Source organism: Schistocerca cancellata, chromosome 6 (genome assembly GCF_023864275.1).
Source record: "Schistocerca cancellata isolate TAMUIC-IGC-003103 chromosome 6, iqSchCanc2.1, whole genome shotgun sequence".
Lineage (NCBI taxonomy): Eukaryota > Metazoa > Arthropoda > Insecta > Orthoptera > Acrididae > Schistocerca > Schistocerca cancellata.
Window position 1 is genome coordinate 192,073,760 of NC_064631.1, and position 22,943 is coordinate 192,096,702.

General features: G+C 41.5%; 1 protein-coding gene across 1 annotated transcript in view; it reads right to left on the minus strand.

Moving 5' to 3' along the window:
* Nucleotides 1–5,574: 5,574 nt before the first annotated feature.
* Nucleotides 5,575–22,943, minus strand: part of LOC126088243 (dynein intermediate chain 2, ciliary-like) — a 396,539-nt gene continuing 379,170 nt past the window's right edge. Inside the window, exon 12 of the mRNA XM_049906373.1 lies at nt 5,575–5,755. Coding sequence (XP_049762330.1) covers nt 5,575–5,755 — 181 coding nt within the window. The remainder of the gene's footprint in view (nt 5,756–22,943) is intronic.

Here is a 22,943-nt window from a genome sequence, read left to right on the forward strand (position 1 = left end):
TTCCTGCTTCATCTTATGTGACTCTTTGATGTGTCACTCAAACTTGGTATTGATTGTTTGTGTTTCCTTTTTTAATTCTAATTTCTAATCTTGTTGCAGCTGCAAGTTCATACCTTGAGTTTTCATACTACACTCCTGGAAATGGAAAAAAGAACACATTGACACCGCTGTGTCAGACCCACCATACTTGCTCCGGACACTGCGAGAGGGCTGTACAAGCAATGATCACACGCACGGCACAGCGGACACACCAGGAACCGCGGTGTTGGCCGTCGAATGGCGCTAGCTGCGCAGCATTTGTGCACCGCCGCAATCAGTGTCAGCCAGTTTGCCGTGGCATACGGAGCTCCACCGCAGTCTTTAACACTGGTAGCATGCCGCGACAGCGTGGACGTGAACCGTATGTGCAGTTGACGGACTTTTGAGCGAGGGCGTATAGTGGGCATGCGGGAGGCCGGGTGGACGTACCGCCGAATTGCTCAACACGTGGGGCGTGAGGTCTCCACAGTACATCGATGTTGTCGCCAGTGGTCGGCGGAAGGTGCACGTGCCCGTGCCCGTCGACCTGGGACCGGACCGCAGCGACGCACGGATGCACGCCAAGACCGTAGGATCCTACGCAGTGCCATAGGGGACCGCACCGCCACTTCCCAGCAAATTAGGGACACTGTTGCTCCTGGGGTATCGGCGAGGACCATTCGCAACCATCTCCATGAAGCTGGGCTACAGTCCCGCACACCGTTAGGCCGTCTTCCGCTCACGCCCCAACATCGTGCAGCCCGCCTCCAGTGGTGTCGCTACAGGCGTGAATGGAGGGACGAATGGAGACGTGTCGTCTTCAGCAATAAGAGTCACTTCTGCCTTGGTGCCAATGATGGTCGTATGCGTGTTTGGCGCCGTGCAGGTGAGCGCCACAATCAGGACTGCATACGACCGAGGCACACAGGGCCAACACCCGGCATCATGGTGTGGGGAGCGATCTCCTACACTGGCCGTACACCACTGGTGATCGTCGAGGGGACACTGAATAGTGCACGGTACATCCAAACCGTCATCGAACCTATCGTTCTACCATTCCTAGACCGGCAAGGGAACTTGCTGTTCCAACAGGACAATGCACGTCCGCATGTATCCCGTGCCACCCAGCGTGCTCTAGAAGGTGTAAGTCAACTACCCTGGCCAGCAAGATCTCCGGATCTGTCCCTCATTGAGCATGTTTGGGACTGGATGAAGCGTCGTCTCACGCGGTCTGCACGTCCAGCACGAACGCTGGTCCAACTGAGGCGCCAGGTGGAAATGGCATGGCAAGCCGTTCCACAGGACTACATCCAGCATCTCTACGATCGTCTCCATGGGAGAATAGCAGCCTGCATTGCTGCGAAAGGTGGATATACACTGTACTAGTGCCGACATTGTGCATGCTCTGTTGCCTGTGTCTATGTGCCTGTGGTTCTGTCAGTGTGATCATGTGATGTATCTGACCCCAGGAATGTGTCAATAAAGTTTCCCCTTCCTGGGACAATGAATTCACGGTGTTCTTATTTCAATTTCCAGGAGTGTAGTAGTTAACTCACTTTCAGATCTGCATTTTATTCCTTTGTATCAGGACTTAACTCCACACTAACAAGTTTAAACCACTCTCATTTGTCTCCATTTGTCTTCCTGCCTCTCATAATCATGGACATGTAACAAACGCAGTAATACATATATAGTCAAACTTAGCTTATATTGTAACAGTGTCCGCCATGACATGGTACTATGTCCACAAACTTTGTTTGTCAAAACACAATCACTACAATCAAACTCAAAGATACTTCAGCAGGGACTGAAACAGATCACTGAATTTCTTGCAGCACTCATCAGTGTGTGATGCTGACACAGCTGAAGCAGTTGCTGTCAGTTGTTGAGCCACAGATGTGGTCTGTGACAGAAGCTGTGAAGTCATCATGGGACTCATGATACAATTGAAGCCCTCTGATGTTATGAATGAAGATCTTCTGACTCTTGGACTAATTAATTTTTTCTTTGATGTAGATTTAATGATTGTTCTTTGACTATTCAAATCTCAAAGTTGCTGTGCTATCAGTTGCTTTTGCACTGCTGCATAATCATGGCTGTTGACCTCCATTGCTAATGACAATAGCTATCTGTTTATTGAGAATTTTTCTGATAAAAACAATTAATTTCCACTTCTCATCAAATTCTTATAGTCTTTCTTCTGGTTCTGCTCTGCCTCACCAAGATGAAGTGTTTCATACATTATGTTATGTGATGTACTATATTCTTGAATAAATGTTTGGTCACAATTAATTAATAAGTCTGACTTTCTATGTTTGAACTGCAAAGTCAGAATAACTGTGTATGTCTTAACTGATGTAGACTTTGTCCCGTCCTGCAACTTCTCCTTTGCTGGAAGATGAAAAGGTCTCTTACAGATTATATGCACAGAAAGAAAACAAACTTCTGAACAGCACACTCATGACTTACATAAAACTTTTATGGTTGTGATAATCATTCATCAGTTTATAAATGCTATGCAACACATTGCTTAACCAAGGTGATATGTTACATTATAAGAGGTACTGAATATAACTGAGAAAAAAGAGCTTCATGGCACAAATTCACTACAAGAAGGACTAGGTTGAGAGGACACATCCTTAACACTCATTTACATCTGTGCACCTTGTGCCTACTCACTTTGTGACTATGCTTGCCCTACACACAAGTAGGGGCACCACATGCATCTTCCTCAGCAATGTGCATGCGAGCATTTTCATTCACACTTTTGTTCACACTGGGCACTTCTACTTCCACGTTGGACAAGCTACAGTCACACAGAAACCAGCCACAAGGTGCACAGATGTAAACACACCTTTAGGCATCAAGGAATAGTTTATTTGGTAATGGAGCAAAGTGTGGGAGGGTAAAAAGTGTAGATGGAGACCAAGGCTTGAATGAAATAAACAGGTTCAGGTGCAGGTAGGTTGCAGTAGTTAAGGCAATGATGAAAAAGGTGCTTAGGGCAGGCTACCATGAAACCTGTCTTTGGGTTGAAGATCACAACAACAACACATGTTGACTCAACCCTGACTTGTTCAGCTGGACAGTGTTTCAGTTAGTGGATGATCTATTGGTAGCAGTTCATTTATACTTATCTGAGATATGAGTCTTTTCGATATTAAAGCCTAAACTGTTTGCTGTGAATCAGGTGTGCGACTTTTTAGCTACCATCTGATTTACACTTTTTTCTCAAAAATACAGTGGAACCTTGCTTAATGAGCATCTCCCATAATGCACAATTCACATAACAAGCAAATCAAATTGTAAAAATAATCACTGACTTAACAAACGATGTTTTGCATAACAAGTGATGACAATTTAGTGTGACTTCACCAGCTGTTTGCATGCAATCAACAATATGAACACCTTTCATTGTCAGCATGACATATGAACAATGTCTTTAGTATGTACTGCAGTCTGGGTTTAGTGCTCTTTCTGCTACCATCTTAATGCAGGCTGTTATCACACATTGTTTTCAACTCGCGTTCACACAGTTGTTTTTTTTTTTTTTTTTTTTAATGCAAATTTTAATAACCTTCATAGAAATGTCCCCAAGAAGATGACCATAAGAGAAAGAAAATGACCTTAGAAATGAAACATAAAATAACTGAAAAACATGAACATGGTGTGAGTGCTGCTGATTTAGCATGCACATACAATCGGTCTATGTCAGTTATTTGCACTATCCTCAAGAACAAGGACAAGATTAAGGTAACAGATGCTTCACAGGGAGTGACAAGAGTGTCTAAACAATGGTTCCATATTCTGGATGGTGTCAGAAGATTGCTACTTATATGGATAAATGAAAATCAATTGCAAAATGACACTATTAACGAGAACATCATTTATGAGAAGGTGAGAATGATTTTTCCGACCTTATTAAGAAGACGCCAGGATCATCAGCAGTCAAAGAAGTGTTTTAGGGAAGCCGTAGATGGTTTGAGAAGTTTAAGGGAAGAACCAGCATCCACAGCGTGTTGCCTATGTCAAGATGATTGAAGAGGTGTGTGAAGGGGTTACCAAGAGAACTCTCACTTCTGCTTGGAAGAAGCTTTGGCTGGAGTGCATTGTTGAATTTGGCTCTGAGGCATTTGAGTCAGTACCTGTGGAGCCTGTAGTCAATGAGAATGTATTAATTTATATGGGATAAATTGTTTCACTTAAAGAGTGTTTCACACTATGAGTAAGTTTCTGGAATGAATTATGTTTACCATGCAAGGTTCCACTGTAAATTAAAATGCAACTGTCCCCATACAACCTAATTGTATCTCTGGTTATCCAGAACATTCCACACAAGGTGAAATGGAAAAAAAAATATTTTTAATTAAGGAGTGTAGCAGCTTACTTTCAGTCATACACTTTCTGTTGTCTGACCCTCCCAGATAACTGTGTGTGTTGAAGCATAGCCTCCGGGATGGAAGGTGTGCAGCTGCAGAATGAATCCACCTAATGAATTAATAATGAGGGTCAGTGTGCCACCCAGCCTGGATGTGGTATTCACGTGGTTTCCCACATCCCACTAGATGAAAACCAAGCTGGTACCCAAGTCCCACATCAGTTACATGATTTGCAAACACTCAGAAAACTTTTGCTCACCTTTACATCAATAACACTACACACAGACAGTTGTGGTGCACACATTCCATCCCAGTGAGTAACTGGGTGGTGACAGGAAGGATATCTGGCCATCCATTATGTTAACCATGCCAAATATGTTTATAACCGTACTGAACCTTCACTGATGCAGGACAAAGGAAAATGAACAACAATCACCTTTTTGTCTGGTTGCTAATCCAGTTATTTTTGCATGAATCTCCCTGTTTAAAAATGTCATAATGTTTTCTGTCCACTTGATTCACTTTCCATTTTGGGTAAATTTTGATGCAAAAACTAAAGAAAGTAGTGGTTGGTTGAATGCCAGACTCATTTTTTAAAGTGCACTTAGGTACTGAGTTGCACTGAATGCTTTATGCAAAAGGAAGTGGTACTGTCACAGGTCTCAGTAGAACTCACATTTTTAATCTGCCCTGAAAAAGATGATTTTAGTATACAAGTGATGAAACAATAAGAGACAATGGCTAAATATTCTCTTACACACCCTTTCTCCCACCAATAATATTTTTGCAGATTTTAGTGAGTGACGAAAAAAGAAAGTAAATGTTGCAAGAGTGAACTTATCCATGTCATGCACACAGGCACACATATTTTCACTAGTGCAGTAGACATCTTTGATGCCCCAAATTATTAGTTGTAAAGTAGTCAAGTGGATACATGAAAACAAGCTATACTTATCTGCAAGACAAGTAGAAACATGGATGAAGTTGGAATCTCGCAATAATAGGCAACTATCAACTACATGCATCTTTCAATTTTCTGTTGCGCCTGAATTACTTAAGTAAAATAATCACAGTACACACATATGCCTTAGAAAGAAATATTATAGGTAGAGTACTTTGTTTTTGTCACAATTTCTTTTTTCATCATTAATTGAATGGAATTTTAGCATGCTTTCCTTTAATAGTCTATATCTGGAACATCTGGTGGTGGCACTAATTTGTCAGGCTCCCGTACAAATGACAGCAGTTTATCCAGTTTCATTATTTCAAGTTCTCTTGGCTCAATCTGTGGTCCTTTCTTTGGTGGTTTCATTCTCTTGCGTAGATTTGGTGAAATCTTTAGGCTAGTAACACAGCCACTGTCAAAAGAGTTATTGAAAAACATTATTAGATTCTTAGAAACTCTCTTTCTGCAATCAAAAAATAGCTGTTAATGCTTACTTCTGATGAAGTAAAACTTGTTCTTGCATTTTACATAATATGTACCTGAGTTTCCGAAAATAGTCGTTAAAGGGAAGTAAAAATAAACAGGATGTCCCACGTAACATGAGTACCAGAGATGTTTCAAAAACAGTTCAAGACATCAGACTGATGTTTTCAACAAGCAGTTTACCATACTGCTAATTTGTTAACTTTTTTACCTAATGAGATACTGATGGAACTACATACTTTATTAATGGAACCATCAGAGTGAAATGCGGAGCACAGTGCTTTTAGCAAATATTTTCATAAAATTAGGAAGAAAATGCACTGAAACAGAACTTGGAATGCTTGTACTAGTCAACATTTATTAAAAATCATCTTCAAAATCTTGAACTGTATGTGAAATATTATATGTGTCCTCAACACCTGTCAGACGGAGTATTAAAATGTAACTGTCTTGCTTATGCAATATGTTTGATCCTAGGTTAAGGAAAGGATCCAACACATACATATTTCTTGAAACTACAGCTCGCTTTTTTAGCATTTTGGCACTGTCATATGGTTTTGACTAGATAATTGGCACTTTGGATTGCTTATCTACAAATTTTAGTTTATTTTGTAAATTAGATTTTGTAATTGGTGACATAAATAATGTGTGATAAAAATGTGCAAGTAAAAGGCACTTCATTGATTAAATCACGTAAATTCTAAAATTTTACATAAACTGTGACTTTGATAAGAAACTGAAATTGCTTATGAAGTTAAAATTACATTGAATCGCTGAATCCATGTGGTTGAGTGCTGAAACCCAATATTAGTCAGATAAAATCAAATATGAAATTAATAACCAAAAGAAATGTTTAAATTTGAATTTCCACTTAAAAGAAATATGATAACTTATGCAAGCATTATTGTAAATCAAAGGAAACTAATTGTGATGGTTTGTACTAATAAAACAGTGACAGTTGCCGGAAAAAATTTATTAATCACTCAATCACAACTGGTTTCATGACCATGAAGTCACATCTTCAGGTGAAAACCTGGCAAACCTTAACTTTCACTTGAAAATATAACTTTATGGGCATGAAAATAGTTGTGACTGACTGATTAATAAATCAGTTTCTGGTGGCTGTTGCTGTTTTAATAGTAGAAAGGATTACTACATCTGTGGCTGCCCCAATACCAAGTGATGTATGATTGTGGCGATTTTGTAATAGTGAAAAATTATAACTGACTGTTGAGAAACTATAGATATGTATGTGTGTGTGTATGGGTGGTGGCTGGCAGGGGGGTGGTGGGAGGGGCCACTTCCTGTGCTGAATGCCTTATTACCAATGTTATAATATGTATACATAAAAAAAGCTGATCATCAATGGGCAACAGGAGAAAACAAATAAAATATGTGAAAATGTATGAGCTTTTGGAACCAGTGATTCCGTCTTCTCACAGAACAGTTTGAAAGTAGGGAAGAAGAATGAATGAAAAGTACTTGTGAAGCTTAGGAAATGGGAAGAGTTATGGAAAAGTCACCCAGAATCCTGGGTCTGGGGAGATTTACCAGATGGGATGAGAAAGAAAGACTAATTGTTGGTACTGCACTTGACAACATTTCAAAACCTGAGAACTTAAAGGTGGAAGGTAGAGTAATAAGCAAGACAGAGATTGCTGGGAAAAAACCATTGTGAAAGAGTCAATAGGAGTCAAAAGCTAAATGAATTATACAAGTAGACAGCTGAGGGGGGGGGGGGGGGGGGGGGGACACACAGATCAAACAACAATTTATTTGTAATAATCATCTCCCTCTCCCTCACCCATCTGTCTGTCACCTAAAACGCACTTAGCTTTCTGCTCTTATGGATTATTTCACTGTGTTTTTTTCAGTAATCTCTGTCTTGCTTATTATCTTATTTCCACCTTTAAGTCCTTAGGTTTTCTGGTATCAAAAATCAGTCATTCTTTCTCATCCTGTCCATTAGTCCTGACCCCAGTGTTCTAGGTGACTTATCACTTCCCATTTTTTAAACATCACTAATCTTTTTCCTTCATTCTTCATCCTTTCCCTTTAATACTTCTGCCAGAAGAGTAAGCCATTGACTCCAAAAGTTTGGGCGTTGCCACACCTTTTATGTTTTTCCTCCTACTGCCACTTCATGAGTAGATCTTATATCTACCCATATTATACATTCAAACACTGATTATGTTCGTTATTATATACTTTGTTACACATAAAGCACACCACTTATGATTTATAACACATTAGTCATTTTGAAATCTTCAAAAAAACTTTGGAGAGTGGAACTACAGCCAAAGAAATGTGAAAAACCCACTAGAAAGTGGCACGTAGAACTAGAAGTCCCATAATTCAGAAAGTGATAAAAATTTAATGAGGGTATGGAATGACTACTCATTGATTAAAAACATCTAAATTCATTTTCACAATTCTGTGCCACAGAAATTAGTCCATACACTCCAGTGCACGGTACTGACATGTTCCAAAAAGCTGCAAGTGAAAATGCAGTTTTTCAGAGGTCATGGCTCAGGTTCTATTGGTCACACAGGTCAAGTGTTTTGGATAGCCCTTGGCCTTGTGACCATTTGTACACCTATTGGAAGAATGGGCGTACTGTAGCTATCCCACAGTACTGGGTCAAAATTTAAACATTACATACTTCCTCCAGTCCAGAAAAATTGAGCAAAATGGTTGGTTCTAATGGATTAGGTGTGGTCTAGGGTGAAACTTGGGTGGCTCCTGAGAAAACCCCAATAAACTATGGATTTTGGGGACTAAAAGTACAAATTATGAGATGGCCACTTCAGTAATTTCTATTCATGGTAGGTCCATGAAATATTTACTGTATCTCTTAAGACATTATTCTTGGAGATGTTCAAAACTTTTTTTGATGTCTTTATCCATTACCGAGATCCAGAGGTTCAAAGTTACCATACTTACACAGAAAACAGCAAAAACCGATTTTTTGCTGTTTTTGCACCATGGGCCACAATTATCTAAATAAATAACAATAGCAAATGCTCAAATTTTAACTGCACATTCTTTACACATTCATTTAGAAATGCTATTTTTCTATTTTTGAAAGTCTGTATCCATTATCAAGATACAACTGTAAAACCATGATTTTTGGGTGCAAAAATTGCTAACTGCGAGGATGGTCATTTCTATAATTTCTATTTACACAAAACAATCAAAATTTTCGCCATATGTCCTTAAAGTGGTATTTTGAGGGAACCTTGTGACTTTTTTGGATATTATTATTAGTTACCGACATCCAGAGGTTAAAATTATTGTGCTTATGCATGTAAAATATGCACATAATTTCTGATCTGAGGCATAAATGTAATTTCGACATGACCACATGGCAAAGGTTCAAGGGCCATCACAAGGGTTCATAGGTCACCAAACTATGTTTTTAGTCAGAATTTTTTCACCAATAAAACTTTGATGCTCTGTCTCTGTATAATGGACACTTCACACTTATACAAATATGGCCAAAGTGGTGCGCCAGTGACAAAAAAAATGGGCTGGGAAGAATCTTAAAATACATGAAAAGAACTTAAAATGACTGTCAAAAATTATCCAAAACTGGAAACACTGCAAATTCAGTAAAATATTTCTATTAACATTTTTACTCTTTCAAGATACAAATCATGAGCCATGTACACTCATGGAAATGGAAAAAAGAACACATTGACACCGGTGTGTCAGACCCACCATACTTGCTCCGGACACTGCGAGAGGGCTGTACAAGCAATGATCACACGCACGGCACAGCGGACACACCAGGAACCGCGGTGTTGGCCGTCGAATGGCGCTAGCTGCGCAGCATTTGTGCACCGCCGCCGTCAGTGTCAGCCAGTTTGCCGTGGCATACGGAGCTCCATCGCAGTCTTTAACACTGGTAGCATGCCGCGACAGCGTGGACGTGAACCGTATGTGCAGTTGACGGACTTTGAGCGAGGGCGTATAGTGGGCATGTGGGAGGCCGGGTGGACGTACCGCCGAATTGCTCAACACGTGGGGCGTGAGGTCTCCACAGTACATCGATGTTGTCGCCAGTGGTCGGCGGAAGGTGCATGTGCCCGTCGACCTGGGACCGGACCGCAGCGACGCACGGATGCACACCAAGACCGTAGGATCCTACGCAGTGCCGTAGGGGACCGCACCGCCACTTCCCAGCAAATTAGGGACACTGTTGCTCCTGGGGTATCGGCGAGGACCATTCGCAACCGTCTCCATGAAGCTGGGCTACGGTCCCGCACACCGTTAGGCCGTCTTCCGCTCACGCCCCAACATCGTGCAGCCCGCCTCCAGTGGTGTCGCGACAGGCGTGAATGGAGGGACGAATGGAGACGTGTCGTCTTCAGCGATGAGAGTCGCTTCTGCCTTGGTGCCAATGATGATCGTATGCGTGTTTGGCGCCGTGCAGGTGAGCGCCACAATCAGGACTGCATACGACCGAGGCACACAGGGCCAACACCCGGCATCATGGTGTGGGGAGCGATCTCCTACACTGGCCGTACACCACTGGTGATCGTCGAGGGGTCACTGAATAGTGCACGGTACATCCAAACCGTCATCGAACCCATCGTTCTACCATTCCTAGACCGGCAAGGGAACTTGCTGTTCCAACAGGACAATGCACGTCCGCATGTATCCCGTGCCATCCAACGTGCTCTAGAAGGTGTAAGTCAACTACCCTGGCCAGCAAGATCTCCGGATCTGTCCCCCATTGAGCATGTTTGGGACTGGATGAAGCGTCGTCTCACGCGGTCTGCACGTCCAGCACGAACGCTGATCCAACTGAGGCGCCAGGTGGAAATGGCATGGCAAGCCGTTCCACAGGACTACATCCAGCATCTCTACGATCGTCTCCATGGGAGAATAGCAGCCTGCATTGCTGCGAAAGGTGGATATACACTGTACTAGTGCCGACATTGTGCATGCTCTGTTGCCTGTGTCTATGTGCCTGTGGTTCTGTCAGTGTGATCATGTGATGTATCTGACCCCAGGAATGTGCCAATAAAGTTTCCCCTTCCTGGGACAATGAATTCACGGTGTTCTTATTTCAATTTCCAGGAGTGTATTTTTGGTAATTGCAATTGATGGGTAAAGTATACAAAAAAATGTAAAGCAAAAGATTTCGTATTAGTTTTATACTATGTGTACTTATTTGTTGTTTTATGTATGAAAGTAAAATGTGTCAGAGAACAAAGAAGGTGAATATGTTCCTCTTTAAAAAAAAGTCTGACGTTCACCTATAATTTTAGCATGTGAACATATTCTGACTATTTTGTGCTGAAAGATAGTAGCAGAGACACAATGACAGTGGAAGAATGAGGAGGCAGTGGCAGTGGCAGAGAAAGAGAGACGAGACAGTGGAAATGAAAAATACAGATGAAAGAAGATCATACATAGGTTTGCATGGGGTCTGAACATTCCCTGACTTGAAAATTTTAACATGTAGGTATAGGGGAGGGCAGATGTTGGCCTGAATTTTTAAACATGTGGCTATAGGGGAAAAAAAGTTGACCCCCTACAGAATTTTTGACCTGCTGAGGTATGGCAGAGACAGTGCCAATGGTAAAAAAAAAGACAAAAGGAGAGAGTGGCAATTGGACATGCAGTAAATCAATGGGAGAAAAAGGAGACAGTGAGAGAGAGAGACAAACACTACTCAAAAAAAGGCAACACTGAGAAAGAGTTGTGGAACATAAAAGAAAGTTAGTAGGTGTGTTTCCATATTTGAAAAATGATGTCTGTTCAAATTTTACACCAGTTGCATAAGAGAGGCACTAGCAGTGCCACTATGAGAATGCAAATCAGGTTTGCTTGAAATACACATTGTAATGGTATTGAGCTTTGAGACTGAAATAGTGAGCTGATGTTAGTTAAGAATGCCTATAATTGGACAACAATGAGATATCAGCACCTCACTGAGTTTGAACAAGGTCTTGTAATTGGGCTATGAGAAGCTGGATGTTCTTTCTGTGATACTACAGAAAGCTTTGGCAGGAACGTGGCCACTGTATGTTACTGTTGAGAGCAGTGGACACAAGAATGTATGGTCACCAGAAGACCAAGCTCTGGATGGCCAAGTGGCCCTACCGAGAGGGAAGACCATCGCGTTTGGTGTGTGGCTCTGGAGCATTGTACTGCATCTGCAGCAGCAGTTTGAGCAACAGTTGACATCACAGTGACAGAACAAACTGTTACAAACATTACTTCAAGGACAGCTCCAAGTCAGATGTCCTGTAGTGTGCATTCAACTGACCCCAACCACTACCATTTGTGACCACAGTGGCATAAAGTGAGAGCTCATTGGGGGACAGGGTGTAGGTCTGTTGTGTTTTCTGACGAAAGCTGGTTCTGCCCCGGTGCCAGTGATGGCCATGTGTTGGTTAGAAGGAGCCCAGTTGAGGGCGTGTAGCCATCCTGTCTACATGCTAGACACACCTGACCTACACCTGGAATTGTCTTCTGGGGTGCAATTTCGTATGACAGCAGGAACACTTTCATATGTTTATCCTCCACATCCTGACTACAAACTTGTATGTCAGTCTGGTGATTTGACTTGTTATGTTGCCATTCATGAACAGCATTCCAGGGGATGTTGTCCATTAAGATAACACTTGCTCACATACTGCTGTTGTAACCCAACATGCTCTACAGAGTGCTGAGGTGTTGCCTTAGCCTGCTCTATCATCAGATCTGTCTCCAATTGAGCACATATGGAACATCATCGGATGACAACTCAGCATCATACACAAATAGCATTAACCAATCCCTGCACTGACTAACAAAGTGCAACAGGCATGAAATTACATCCCACAAACTGACATCCAGCACCTGTACAACACAATGCATGCACATTTGCAAGCTCATACTCAACAATCTTGTGGTTACATTGGTTATTAATATACCAGCAGTTTATATTTGTAATGACTTATCTCATCCTTACATTAACCTGTGATCTTGCAATGTTAATCACTTCAGTATATTTCCCAGACAAATATAATCCCAAATTTCATTACTCTATGTCAATTACTTTTTGGTGTTGTAATTTTTTTCTGCCAGTGCATACAGACAATGGCAGTGATATGTAAATGTTGTGTATGAAGGCTTAACTACAAAGAGAAACTGGGTTAAATAATTTAGAATGTTATGTTTTAAAGAGAACATGTATGTTTGCATCTCAAAATAAAGCAGCTGGTTTCCCACTTTTTTGTCAGAATATTTTAAAGGGGGTCATATTTGCATTTTTGTGCTCCAACAAGAGCATTTTTTCACTAGTAAAGATATTCATAATGATAACACATAGCAGAAAACCAATTTCCATTATGAATAAGTGAGAACTAGCCATAGCCAGATAGGTAAATAGATTTGCAACAGGTTGCCCCATGAATTAAATCTTGAGGTACTTTATCAAGTTTCAAAGTCATAGTCAAAGCATTAAAGCATTCATTTGTGACAAACTGCGTATTTCCTTTTGCTTGTATGTTTATACAGGGTGTTCAGTTTATCTGAAGACACTGGAATATTTCAAAAACTACACATCAGATACAAACAATTTCAATTAAAATTTGTTTGTATCAGAGGCATACATCAAATGATACCAGACTTGTCCCCCCTCCCCCAGCCCCACTGTGTGAGTGTGGGGGGGGGGGGGGGTGAGGGCAACTTTGAATCTTAATTGGGAACCCCCATTTTTCATTGCAAGTTCAGTTTCTACAGAAAAAACACATAAGTTTTGTCTGAAACTCTTTTTCATTTTACAATTGATGGTGCTATAATAGGAAAAATTAACATGGGGGGGGGGGGGGGGGAATTATATATTTCAAAATACTGCCCAATGACACTTCAATCAACCCCCCTTCTCTACACTGCATGGGAAACCCCATTCTCAACTTCTTATTCCTCCAACATGTCGGGCAGGGGAATGCTTGACATGCCACTGTTGCTGCGTAGTGAACTACGACTTACCGTAACAGGCAGTGCAGTTCGATCAGAGCCCACTTTTCTTTCAGAAGAAGAACTGAAAGCATCTACCCTTCCTTTCTACAACAGAATTGCAAGTGGACAATGGCTGTTGCAACAACAGAAGAAAAAGTTGAAATGATTTTGATTTATGGTGAAGGTAGGAGAATTATTGTTGATGATTCTGTTACCTTGTATGCTGAGCATTTTCCAGTTAATGTTCGATCTCATTCTTTTTTTTTCACAAAGTTGTGAATGACTTCATGTCTGATGCTAACATAAACAGGAAATAAAAAATCATTACATGAGAAGGTAATGAAACAGCTATTCTAGCAGCTGTTTACCAAAATCCATAGATAAGCAATCAGCAATTAAAATGTCATTCCAGAATTTCCATAGGTAATATTGTCAACAAACTGCATAATTGTAAGTATCATCCATATCACATTTCACTGCATCACGAACTTCATGGTGATGATGTTCATATTCAAGTTGCATTTTGAGAATGGGCATTTTGACAAATTCAAACTAACCCCAATTTCTTTGCTAATGTATTATTTCCCCCCCATGAACCATTGACCTTGCCGTTGGTGGGGAGGCTTGCGTGCCTCAACGATACAGATGGCCGTACTGTAGGTGCAACCACAAAGGAGGGGTATCTGTTGAGAGGCCAGACAAACATGTGGTTCCTGAAGAGGGGCAGCAGCCTTTTCAGTAGTTGCAGGGGCAACAGTCTGGATGATTGACTGATCTGGCCTTGTAACATTAACCAAAACGGCCTTGCTGTGCTGGTACTGCGAACGGCTGAAAGCAAGGGGAAACTACAGCCGTAATTTTTCCCGAGGACATGCAGCTCTACTGTATGATTAAATGATGATGGCGTCCTCTTGGGTAAAATATTCCGGAGGTAAAATAGTCCCCCATTCGGATCTCCGGGCGGGGACTACTCAGGAGGACGTCGTTATCAGGAGAAAGAAAACTGGCGTTTTACGGATCGGAGTGTGGAATGTCAGATCCCTTAATCGGGCAGGTAGGTTAGAAAATTTAAAAAGGGAAATGGATAGGTTAAAGTTAGATATAGTGGGAATTAGTGAAGTTCGGTGGCAGGAGGAACAAGACTTTTGGTCAGGTGATTACAGGGTTATAAATACAAAATCAAATAGGGGTAATGCAGGAGTAGGTTTAATAATGAATAAAAAAATAGGAATGCGGGTAAGCTACTACAAACAGCATAGTGAACGCATTATTGTGGCCAAGATAGACACAAAGCCCATGCCTACTACAGTAGTACAAGTTTATATGCCAACTACCTCTGCAGATGATGAAGAAATAGATGAAATGTATGACGAGATAAAAGAAATTATTCAGGTAGTGAAGGGAGACGAAAATTTAATAGTCATGGGTGACTGGAATTCGTCAGTAGGAAAAGGGAGAGAAGGAAACATAGTAGGTGAATATGGATTGGGGGGAAGGAATGAAAGAGGAAGCCGCCTTGTAGAATTTTGCACAGAGCATAACTTAATCATAGCCAACACTTGGTTCAAGAATCATAAAAGAAGGTTATATACCTGGAAGAATCCTGGAGATACTAAAAGGTATCAGATAGATTATATAATGGTAAGACAGAGATTTAGGAACTAGGTTTTAAATTGTAAGACATTTCCTGGGGCAGATGTGGATTCTGACCACAATCTATTGTTTATGAACTGCAGATTGAAACTGAAGAAACTGCAAAAAGGTGGGAATTTAAGGAGATGGGACCTGGATAAACTGAAAGAACCAGAGGTTGTAGAGAGTTTCAGGGAGAGCATAAGGGAACAATTGACAGGAATGGGGGAAAGAAATACAGTAGAAGAAGAATGGGTAGCTCTGAGGGATGAAGTAGTGAAGGCAGCAGAGGATCAAGTAGGTAAAAAGACGAGGGCTAATAGAAATCTTTGGGTAACAGAAGAAATATTGAATTTAATTGATGAAAGGAGAAAATATAAAAATGCAGTAAATGAAGCAGGCAAAAAGGAATACAAACGTCTCAAAAATGATATCGACAGGAAGTGCAAAATGGCTAAGCAGGGATGGCTAGAGGACAAATGTAAGGATGTAGAGGCTTGTCTCACTAGGGGTAAGATAGATACTGCCTACAGGAAAATTAAAGAGTCCTTTGGAGAGAAGAGAACCACATGTATGAATATCAAGAGCTCAGATGGCAACCCAGTTCTAAGCAAAGAAGGGAAGGCAGAAAGGTGGAAGGAGTATATAGAGGGTTTATACAAGGGCGATGTACTTGAGGACAATATTATGGAAATGGAAGAGGATGTAGATGAAGACGAAATGGGAGATAAGATACTGCGTGAAGAGTTTGACAGAGCACTGAAAGACCTGAGTCGAAACAAGGCCCCAGGAGTAGACAACATTCCATTTGAACTACTGATGGCCTCGGGAGAGCCAGTCATGACAAAACTCTACCATCTGGTGAGCACGATGTATGAGACAGGCGAAATACCCTCAGACTTCAAGAAGAATATAATAATTCCAATCCCAAAGAAAGCAGGTGTTGACAGATGTGAAAATTACCGAACTATCAGTTTAATAAGTCACAGCTGCAAAATACTAACGCGAATTCTTTACAGACGAATGGAAAAACTGGTAGAAGCCGACCTCGGGGAAGATCAGTTTGGATTCCGTAGAAATGTTGGAACACGTGAGGCAATACTGACCTTACGACTTATCTTAGAAGAAAGATTAAGAAAAGGCAAACCTACGTTTCTAGCATTTGTAGACTTAGAGAAAGCTTTTGACAATGTTAACTGGAATACTCTCTTTCAAATTCTGAAGGTGGCAGGGGTAAAATACAGGGAGCGAAAGGCTATTTACAGTTTGTACAGAAACCAGATGGCAGTTATAAGAGTCGAGGGGCATGAAAGGGAAGCAGTGGTTGGGAAAGGAGTAAGACAGGGTTGTAGCCTCTCCCCGATGTTATTCAATCTGTATATTGAGCAAGCAGTAAAGGAAACAAAAGAAAAATTCGGAGTAGGTATTAAAATTCATGGAGATGAAGTAAAAACTTTGAGGTTCGCCGATGACATTGTAATTCTGTCAGAGACAGCAAAGGACTTGGAAGAGCAGTTGAATGGAATGGACAGTGTCTTGAAAGGAGGATATAAGATGAACATCAATAAAAGCAAAACGAGGATAATGGAATGTAGTCAAATTAAGTCGGGTGATGCTGAGGGAATTAGATTAGGAAATGAGACACTCAAAGTAGTAAAGGAGTTTTGCTGTTTAGGGAGTAAAATAACCGATGATGGTCAAAGTAGAGAGGATATAAAATGTAGACTGGCAATGGCAAGGAAAGCGTTTCTCAAGAAGAGGAATTTGTTAACATCGAGTATAGATTTAAGTGTCAGGAAGTCGTCTCTGAAAGTATTTGTATGGAGTGTAGCCATGTATGGAAGTGAAACATGGACGATAACTAGTTTGGACAAGAAGAGAATAGAAGCTTTTGAAATGTGGTGCTACAGAAGAATGCTGAAGATTAGATGGGTAGATCATATAACTAATGAGGAAGTATTGAATAGGATTGGGGAGAAGACCACAACAACAAATGTATTATTTTCAGATGAGTCTACATTCATAGAGATTAGAAGCATAATCTTTATAACATGAAGTACTAGAGTGTAGGAAATCCCCAGTAGTTGTTTGTTGTTGTGGTCTTCAGTCCAGAGACTGGTTTGATACAGCTCTCCATGCTTCTCTCTCCTGTGCAAGGCTCTTCATCTCCCAGTACCTACTGCAACCTACATCCTTCTGAATCTGTTTAGTGTATTCATCTCTTGGTCTCCCTCTATGATTTTTACCCTCCACACTGCCTTCCAATACTAAATTGGTGACCCTTGATGCCTCAGAATATGCCCTACCAACCAATCCCTTCTTCTAGTCATGTTGTGCCACAAATTTCTCTTCTCTCCAATTCTATTCAATACCTCCTCATTAGTTATGTGATCTACCCATCTAATCTTCAGCATTCTTCTGTAGCACCACATTTCGAAAGCTTCTATTCTCTTCTTGTCCAAACTATTTATCGCCCATGTTTCACTTCCATACATGGCTACACTCCACACAAATACTTTCAGAAACGACTTCCTGACACTTAAATCTATACTCGATGTTAACAAATTTCTCTTCTTCAGAAACGCTTTCCTTGCCATTGCCAGTCTATGTTCTATATCCTCTCTACTTCGACCATCATCAGTTATTTTGCTCCTCAAATAACAAAACTCATTTACTACTTTAAGTGTCTCATTTCCTAATCTAATTCCTGCAGCATCGCCCGATTTAATTTGACTACATTCCATTATCCTCATTTTGCTTTTGTTGATGTTCATCTTATATCCTCCTTTCAAGACATTGTCCATTCCGTACAAATGCTCTTCCAAGTCCTTTGCTGTCTCTGACAGAATTGCAATGTCATCAGCAAACCTCAAAGTTTTTATTTCTTCTCCATGGTTTTTAATTCCAACTCCAAATTTTTCATTTGTTTCCTTTACTGCTTGCTCAATATACAGATGATGACAAGCTAAACATAAACATCCTTGGTCAGTTAATGTTTGGTGTAGAATCATAGGGAACAAACTCACTGGTTGTTATTTTATTGAAGACACTTTGAATATAATCAAATATTGAAATTTTTTGAACCAGGAACTTCCAATACAACTTGGTGCTGTTACCTTGGAAATTCAACAAAGTATGTGGTTTCAACATGATGTTTGGCCAGCGCATTACTCAATTTCAAGCATGAGAAGTATTAGATCATGCTTACAATGGTCAGTGGATTCTCAGGGAGAACTTCCAGTCACATGTTTCTCTCTGGAAAAACTCTACAGTTTCTGCAAGGCAGGCACGGCATGTAGTGATTCCACTACTTAGGTTTGTTTTCTCACTACAAATGATCGTCTGCTGAAGCAGACAGGTGGGGGATACACGTGCACTTTAGTGAGGTGTAGCGCAGAAGCCCACCGGCTGTTGGAGGAGCAGAGCAGACCTGCAGTGACCGATGCCTTAATCTCGGCCTGCCTAGTGGCCCGGGCATCATGGGAAAGTAGAGCCAAGAGTCATGGTGAACATCATGGGGAGAACTGGAGGGGTGAGGAGGAAGGAATGTAGCAAGGAGGTTGGCGGAAAGGCTGGAGTAGGAGAGCTGTTTGATGGAGAAAATGGTGGTGGGGCAAGATTGACACAGTGTAGATCATTGAGAGGTGGCTTTGAGAATACGGGGTTTTGCCAGGTCAAGGAGGTGGCTCTAATGAAAAATAAAATTGATGCCAAGGATGGGGTCCATAACACTGGCCATGGTAAATATCCATGGGAAATCCCTACTGAGGCCTAGGTTGATGGATTGAGTGAAGGAGCAGTAGGCTGTGATGACTGAGCCGTTAGCTACAGTGAGGAGTAGGAGGGGGGGGGGGGGAGGGAGGTGGACAGTGGTCAGCAGAGGGTAGTAACCAGTAGGGATAAACAGAAAAGTCCGGACCTTTCTCGAGGAGGTAGGGTGTTGAGGAACGGATATTACTACGATCATGACCAAATAGGTACTGTGAAATCCTGGAGCAGCCAGGTGTGCCTATTGACAGTTGCAGCTGGCGTTTGGAGCCCACACACATGCTGCATGGCAGTTTGCAGTGTCTTTGTAGAAATGCTCATAGTAGCAGCAATATTCAATGACCCCACACGCACCATGGCCATCATCAACTGATCAGGAGGGGGAGTCGGGTGCATCTGCGCTGGCAATCATAAGCACCGCTAGGTGGAGGCAGGCAATACATGGTGTGGGGCAGGTGCATGCACTCCAGAGCAATAGTGAGCTTGCCCATCTGGCTAACCATCTTGGCTTTTAGCTGTGCCATGTCTGCAGAGGGTCCATGGGCTGGGGGAGCATGGGATGGTGTTGGCTGCATGAGTGTGCAGTCAGTTGCATGGTTGTTGTGATTGTGCAAGGCACCGATGACAATTTGAGTGTCAAGGGCTTTGAAAACCCTGTCTACAGTGGTGGCCACTGGATCATTACTCTGAAACTCATGCGCAGCTAACGCATTGCAGTGGGCAAAGGCACACGCCAAGTTGCTATTAGCAGCCTGCAGGGAAGCACTGCCAGCTCGGCCAGCGTGCAGAGGTACAGGAGGAGCTGCAAGAGCTGCTTGTTTGCACACTCCTCCAGTGAGAATAGTGCATGCATGTGCTGCAATTCTGATACGGCAAGTAACTTTGCGAGTTGAGCACATAGGACATCAAATTTGCTGCACTGTGGCAGATTTGCAAAAATATCACATGCCTCCTTGGTGACTGATGGTTCCAGTTGCATGACAGGAAGTGCAAATTGTGTTGTGTCATTCGTGATGGAAGAGCCTGCAAATATCCCTCTGCAAAAGCAAGCCGCAGGCACGGGTCATGCGCATTGAAACAAGGCAACTGTAGGGTGGCACAGGCAGATCGAGGGGTGGGAGAGGGTATGTCCACCTGCGCAGTGGCGGCATCTGTGAGCTGTGTGAGCAGCTTAGATGACCTGGTATGGTGAGCGGTAAGCAGGTGGTGGGGGCGATTCAGTCGAGGATCATCAACATGGGAAAGACGTTCATTACTAACCTTGAAGACATAAGCTACCTATGGTGCACTAGTACATACGGGTATTAGTGGGCAAAACGTGAACAGGACACAGGGATTGCTTTTCTGATTTTCCAGTTCCTTTGATGGAACAGAATAAAAAATTACATAAAAATCAGCTGGAGAACAATTACACAGCAATATTATATACTAATAAAAGTGGACACAGGGGAATAATTCCTGTAGAACACAGTAGTCTTACTGAACTCAAGGCTGCAGTGAGTGGAAAGTAACAAATTGTAAATGTCAAAAATTATATACAGTGATACTACACGTAAGCAAGTACAAGGAATAAAAAATAAAGGGTTCACAAGTATGCCTTGCATTGAACTGTTTAGTCAAAGGGTGCATCATGTCACTACACTTGAAACGCTGAGCATAAACTGCAATAGTAACAGTGTTGGGTCTCACAGTTGAGGTTTGCATGCCTTGTATGATCGTGGTGACAATACAGAAAAAAGGAAAAAAAATCTGCAGAGTTGCATGTGGTAGTCTTCAGCAATCAGATGACATGTAACACACTATCCGCTAGGATAAATTGTTACCAGGAATTACTTGATGTGGAACTAGCCTATTGATCTTGTGAAACTGCTGGAGGAGGTGGTGTGAAGACATCAGTATCAAATTAGTCCATATGAACAAAAATTTAAAGCTCCGTCACTGGTGCTCAGTAAAGTTTGCAGATGCCAGCAATCATTGTTCAGTCGAAGCTTGCGGTACAGACTCACCAGTGTTGTCTTCTCTGCACCAATACAAGTTCAGAATATTGTTACTTCACCTCATGGCAAGTCTCTTCTTCAGGTTCACACAACAAAATTGACACTGACTATAAAACCTGTCTCACTCAGGATAACATGTCAGTCATTCAGCATCGGTGTGGGAAGTGTTGGTCAGGGAGCACTTTCTATTGCATGCTTCTCTCCTGAAAAACCATGGAGCTGCAGCAAGGCAGTGCATGGCAGAGAGAGATTCCACTACTTAGGTCCACTATGCTCACAGCCAGTTTGCATGATGCCTGCTGTTTCCAGCTGCTGAAGCAGACGGGTGGAAGGCTCACATGCACTGTAGTGCATCACCGCACTTTCAACACTTTTTGGGTTTTCCTTGCCCTAAACTCCCTTAAAATTCATTTAAGAAATAAAATAGTATTTCTCTGACTGTCTGCTTAAAGGTATTAATGTCCTTTATTTGGCTGATACTGTTTCAAAGGCAGTTGAATACATAAACACCCACGTATGTTACACTTCTGTCATAGCAACTTGTCTGGTGTTGTACTGCTCTCTGTTTACAGCAGTGTCATGTGTCATGTTGATTAAACTCTTCATTTTTCTTAATATTACTAATGTTTTTCTTAGTGTGTGCTAGTATTCTGTATATATAAACACTTGTTACTGTTAAATGTTTAGCAGTTTAAATTTAGATCTGCAGCTTGTTCATTGTTTTGTATTGGTCACTATGCATATAGTCTTTTTTTGTATGATGAGAACCTTCTTCATATGTACTGAGCTTACACATAGTTCTGTTCAAAATGACATTGTAGATTCAAAGTGCACAAAGTAAAACATTATGAGGACTTTCAAACAATGGAAAATCCAGGATGGAATGAAACAATATTGTGAAAAGAATAGTTGTTACTCGCCATATAGCGGAGATGCTGAATCACAGACGGGCACAATAAAAAGACTCTCACAAATATAGCTTTCAGTCAGTAAGGCCTTTGTCAAAATTAGACAACAAACACACTAATACACACTCATGCTAACACTGTCTCACAGCCACAGTCTCCTCTCTTCTGTCCTACAGCTACTGCCTCCTCTCACTGTCCTCTTGCTGGCTCTTACTGCTACTACCATACTCATTCCTTCAGCTGCTGCTGTCTCTTCACACTGTCACTATCTTCCTCATTGTCACTGTAACAACTCTGTCTCTTATTATCACTGCCTCTCATCCACTTCCACTTTCTCCTTCTCTTTAGTCCTCTTCCACTGTCACTGTTCCTTCACTCTTTTCACAGCACTGTTCTTTCACTATCAACTATATTCCACTGCCACTGTGTACCTCTCTTTCTCTCACACTGCCATTGTCTCCTCGCTCCTTCTACACTGCAACCGTGGTCTAATATCCTCCAGTGTTTATAAATTTTCCGTTTCTTTCCCACTGGCACTGTCTCCTTCTTTCCCAACATAAAAGAGCATGAATATGTCTGTCTACATGCCAAAATTTTTGGGAAAACTATTAATGGTGCTGAGGGAGGTAGAATGAGGCAGTTGGTACCCCACTTTTCAGTCAGTCTTTTAAACATGGGCATATTTGCCTTTTTATGTGCTCTGATAGCATTTTTTCTCTGGTTTCCTTCTTTTCTCTGCCACAACAGGGCATGTCACTCATATGAAAAGAACTGAAGAGGTCAGTAAAATTTTCATTGTTTATTTATGTGAAATTGAAATCATGTAGAACTAATTTCACACCTCAGACTGGAT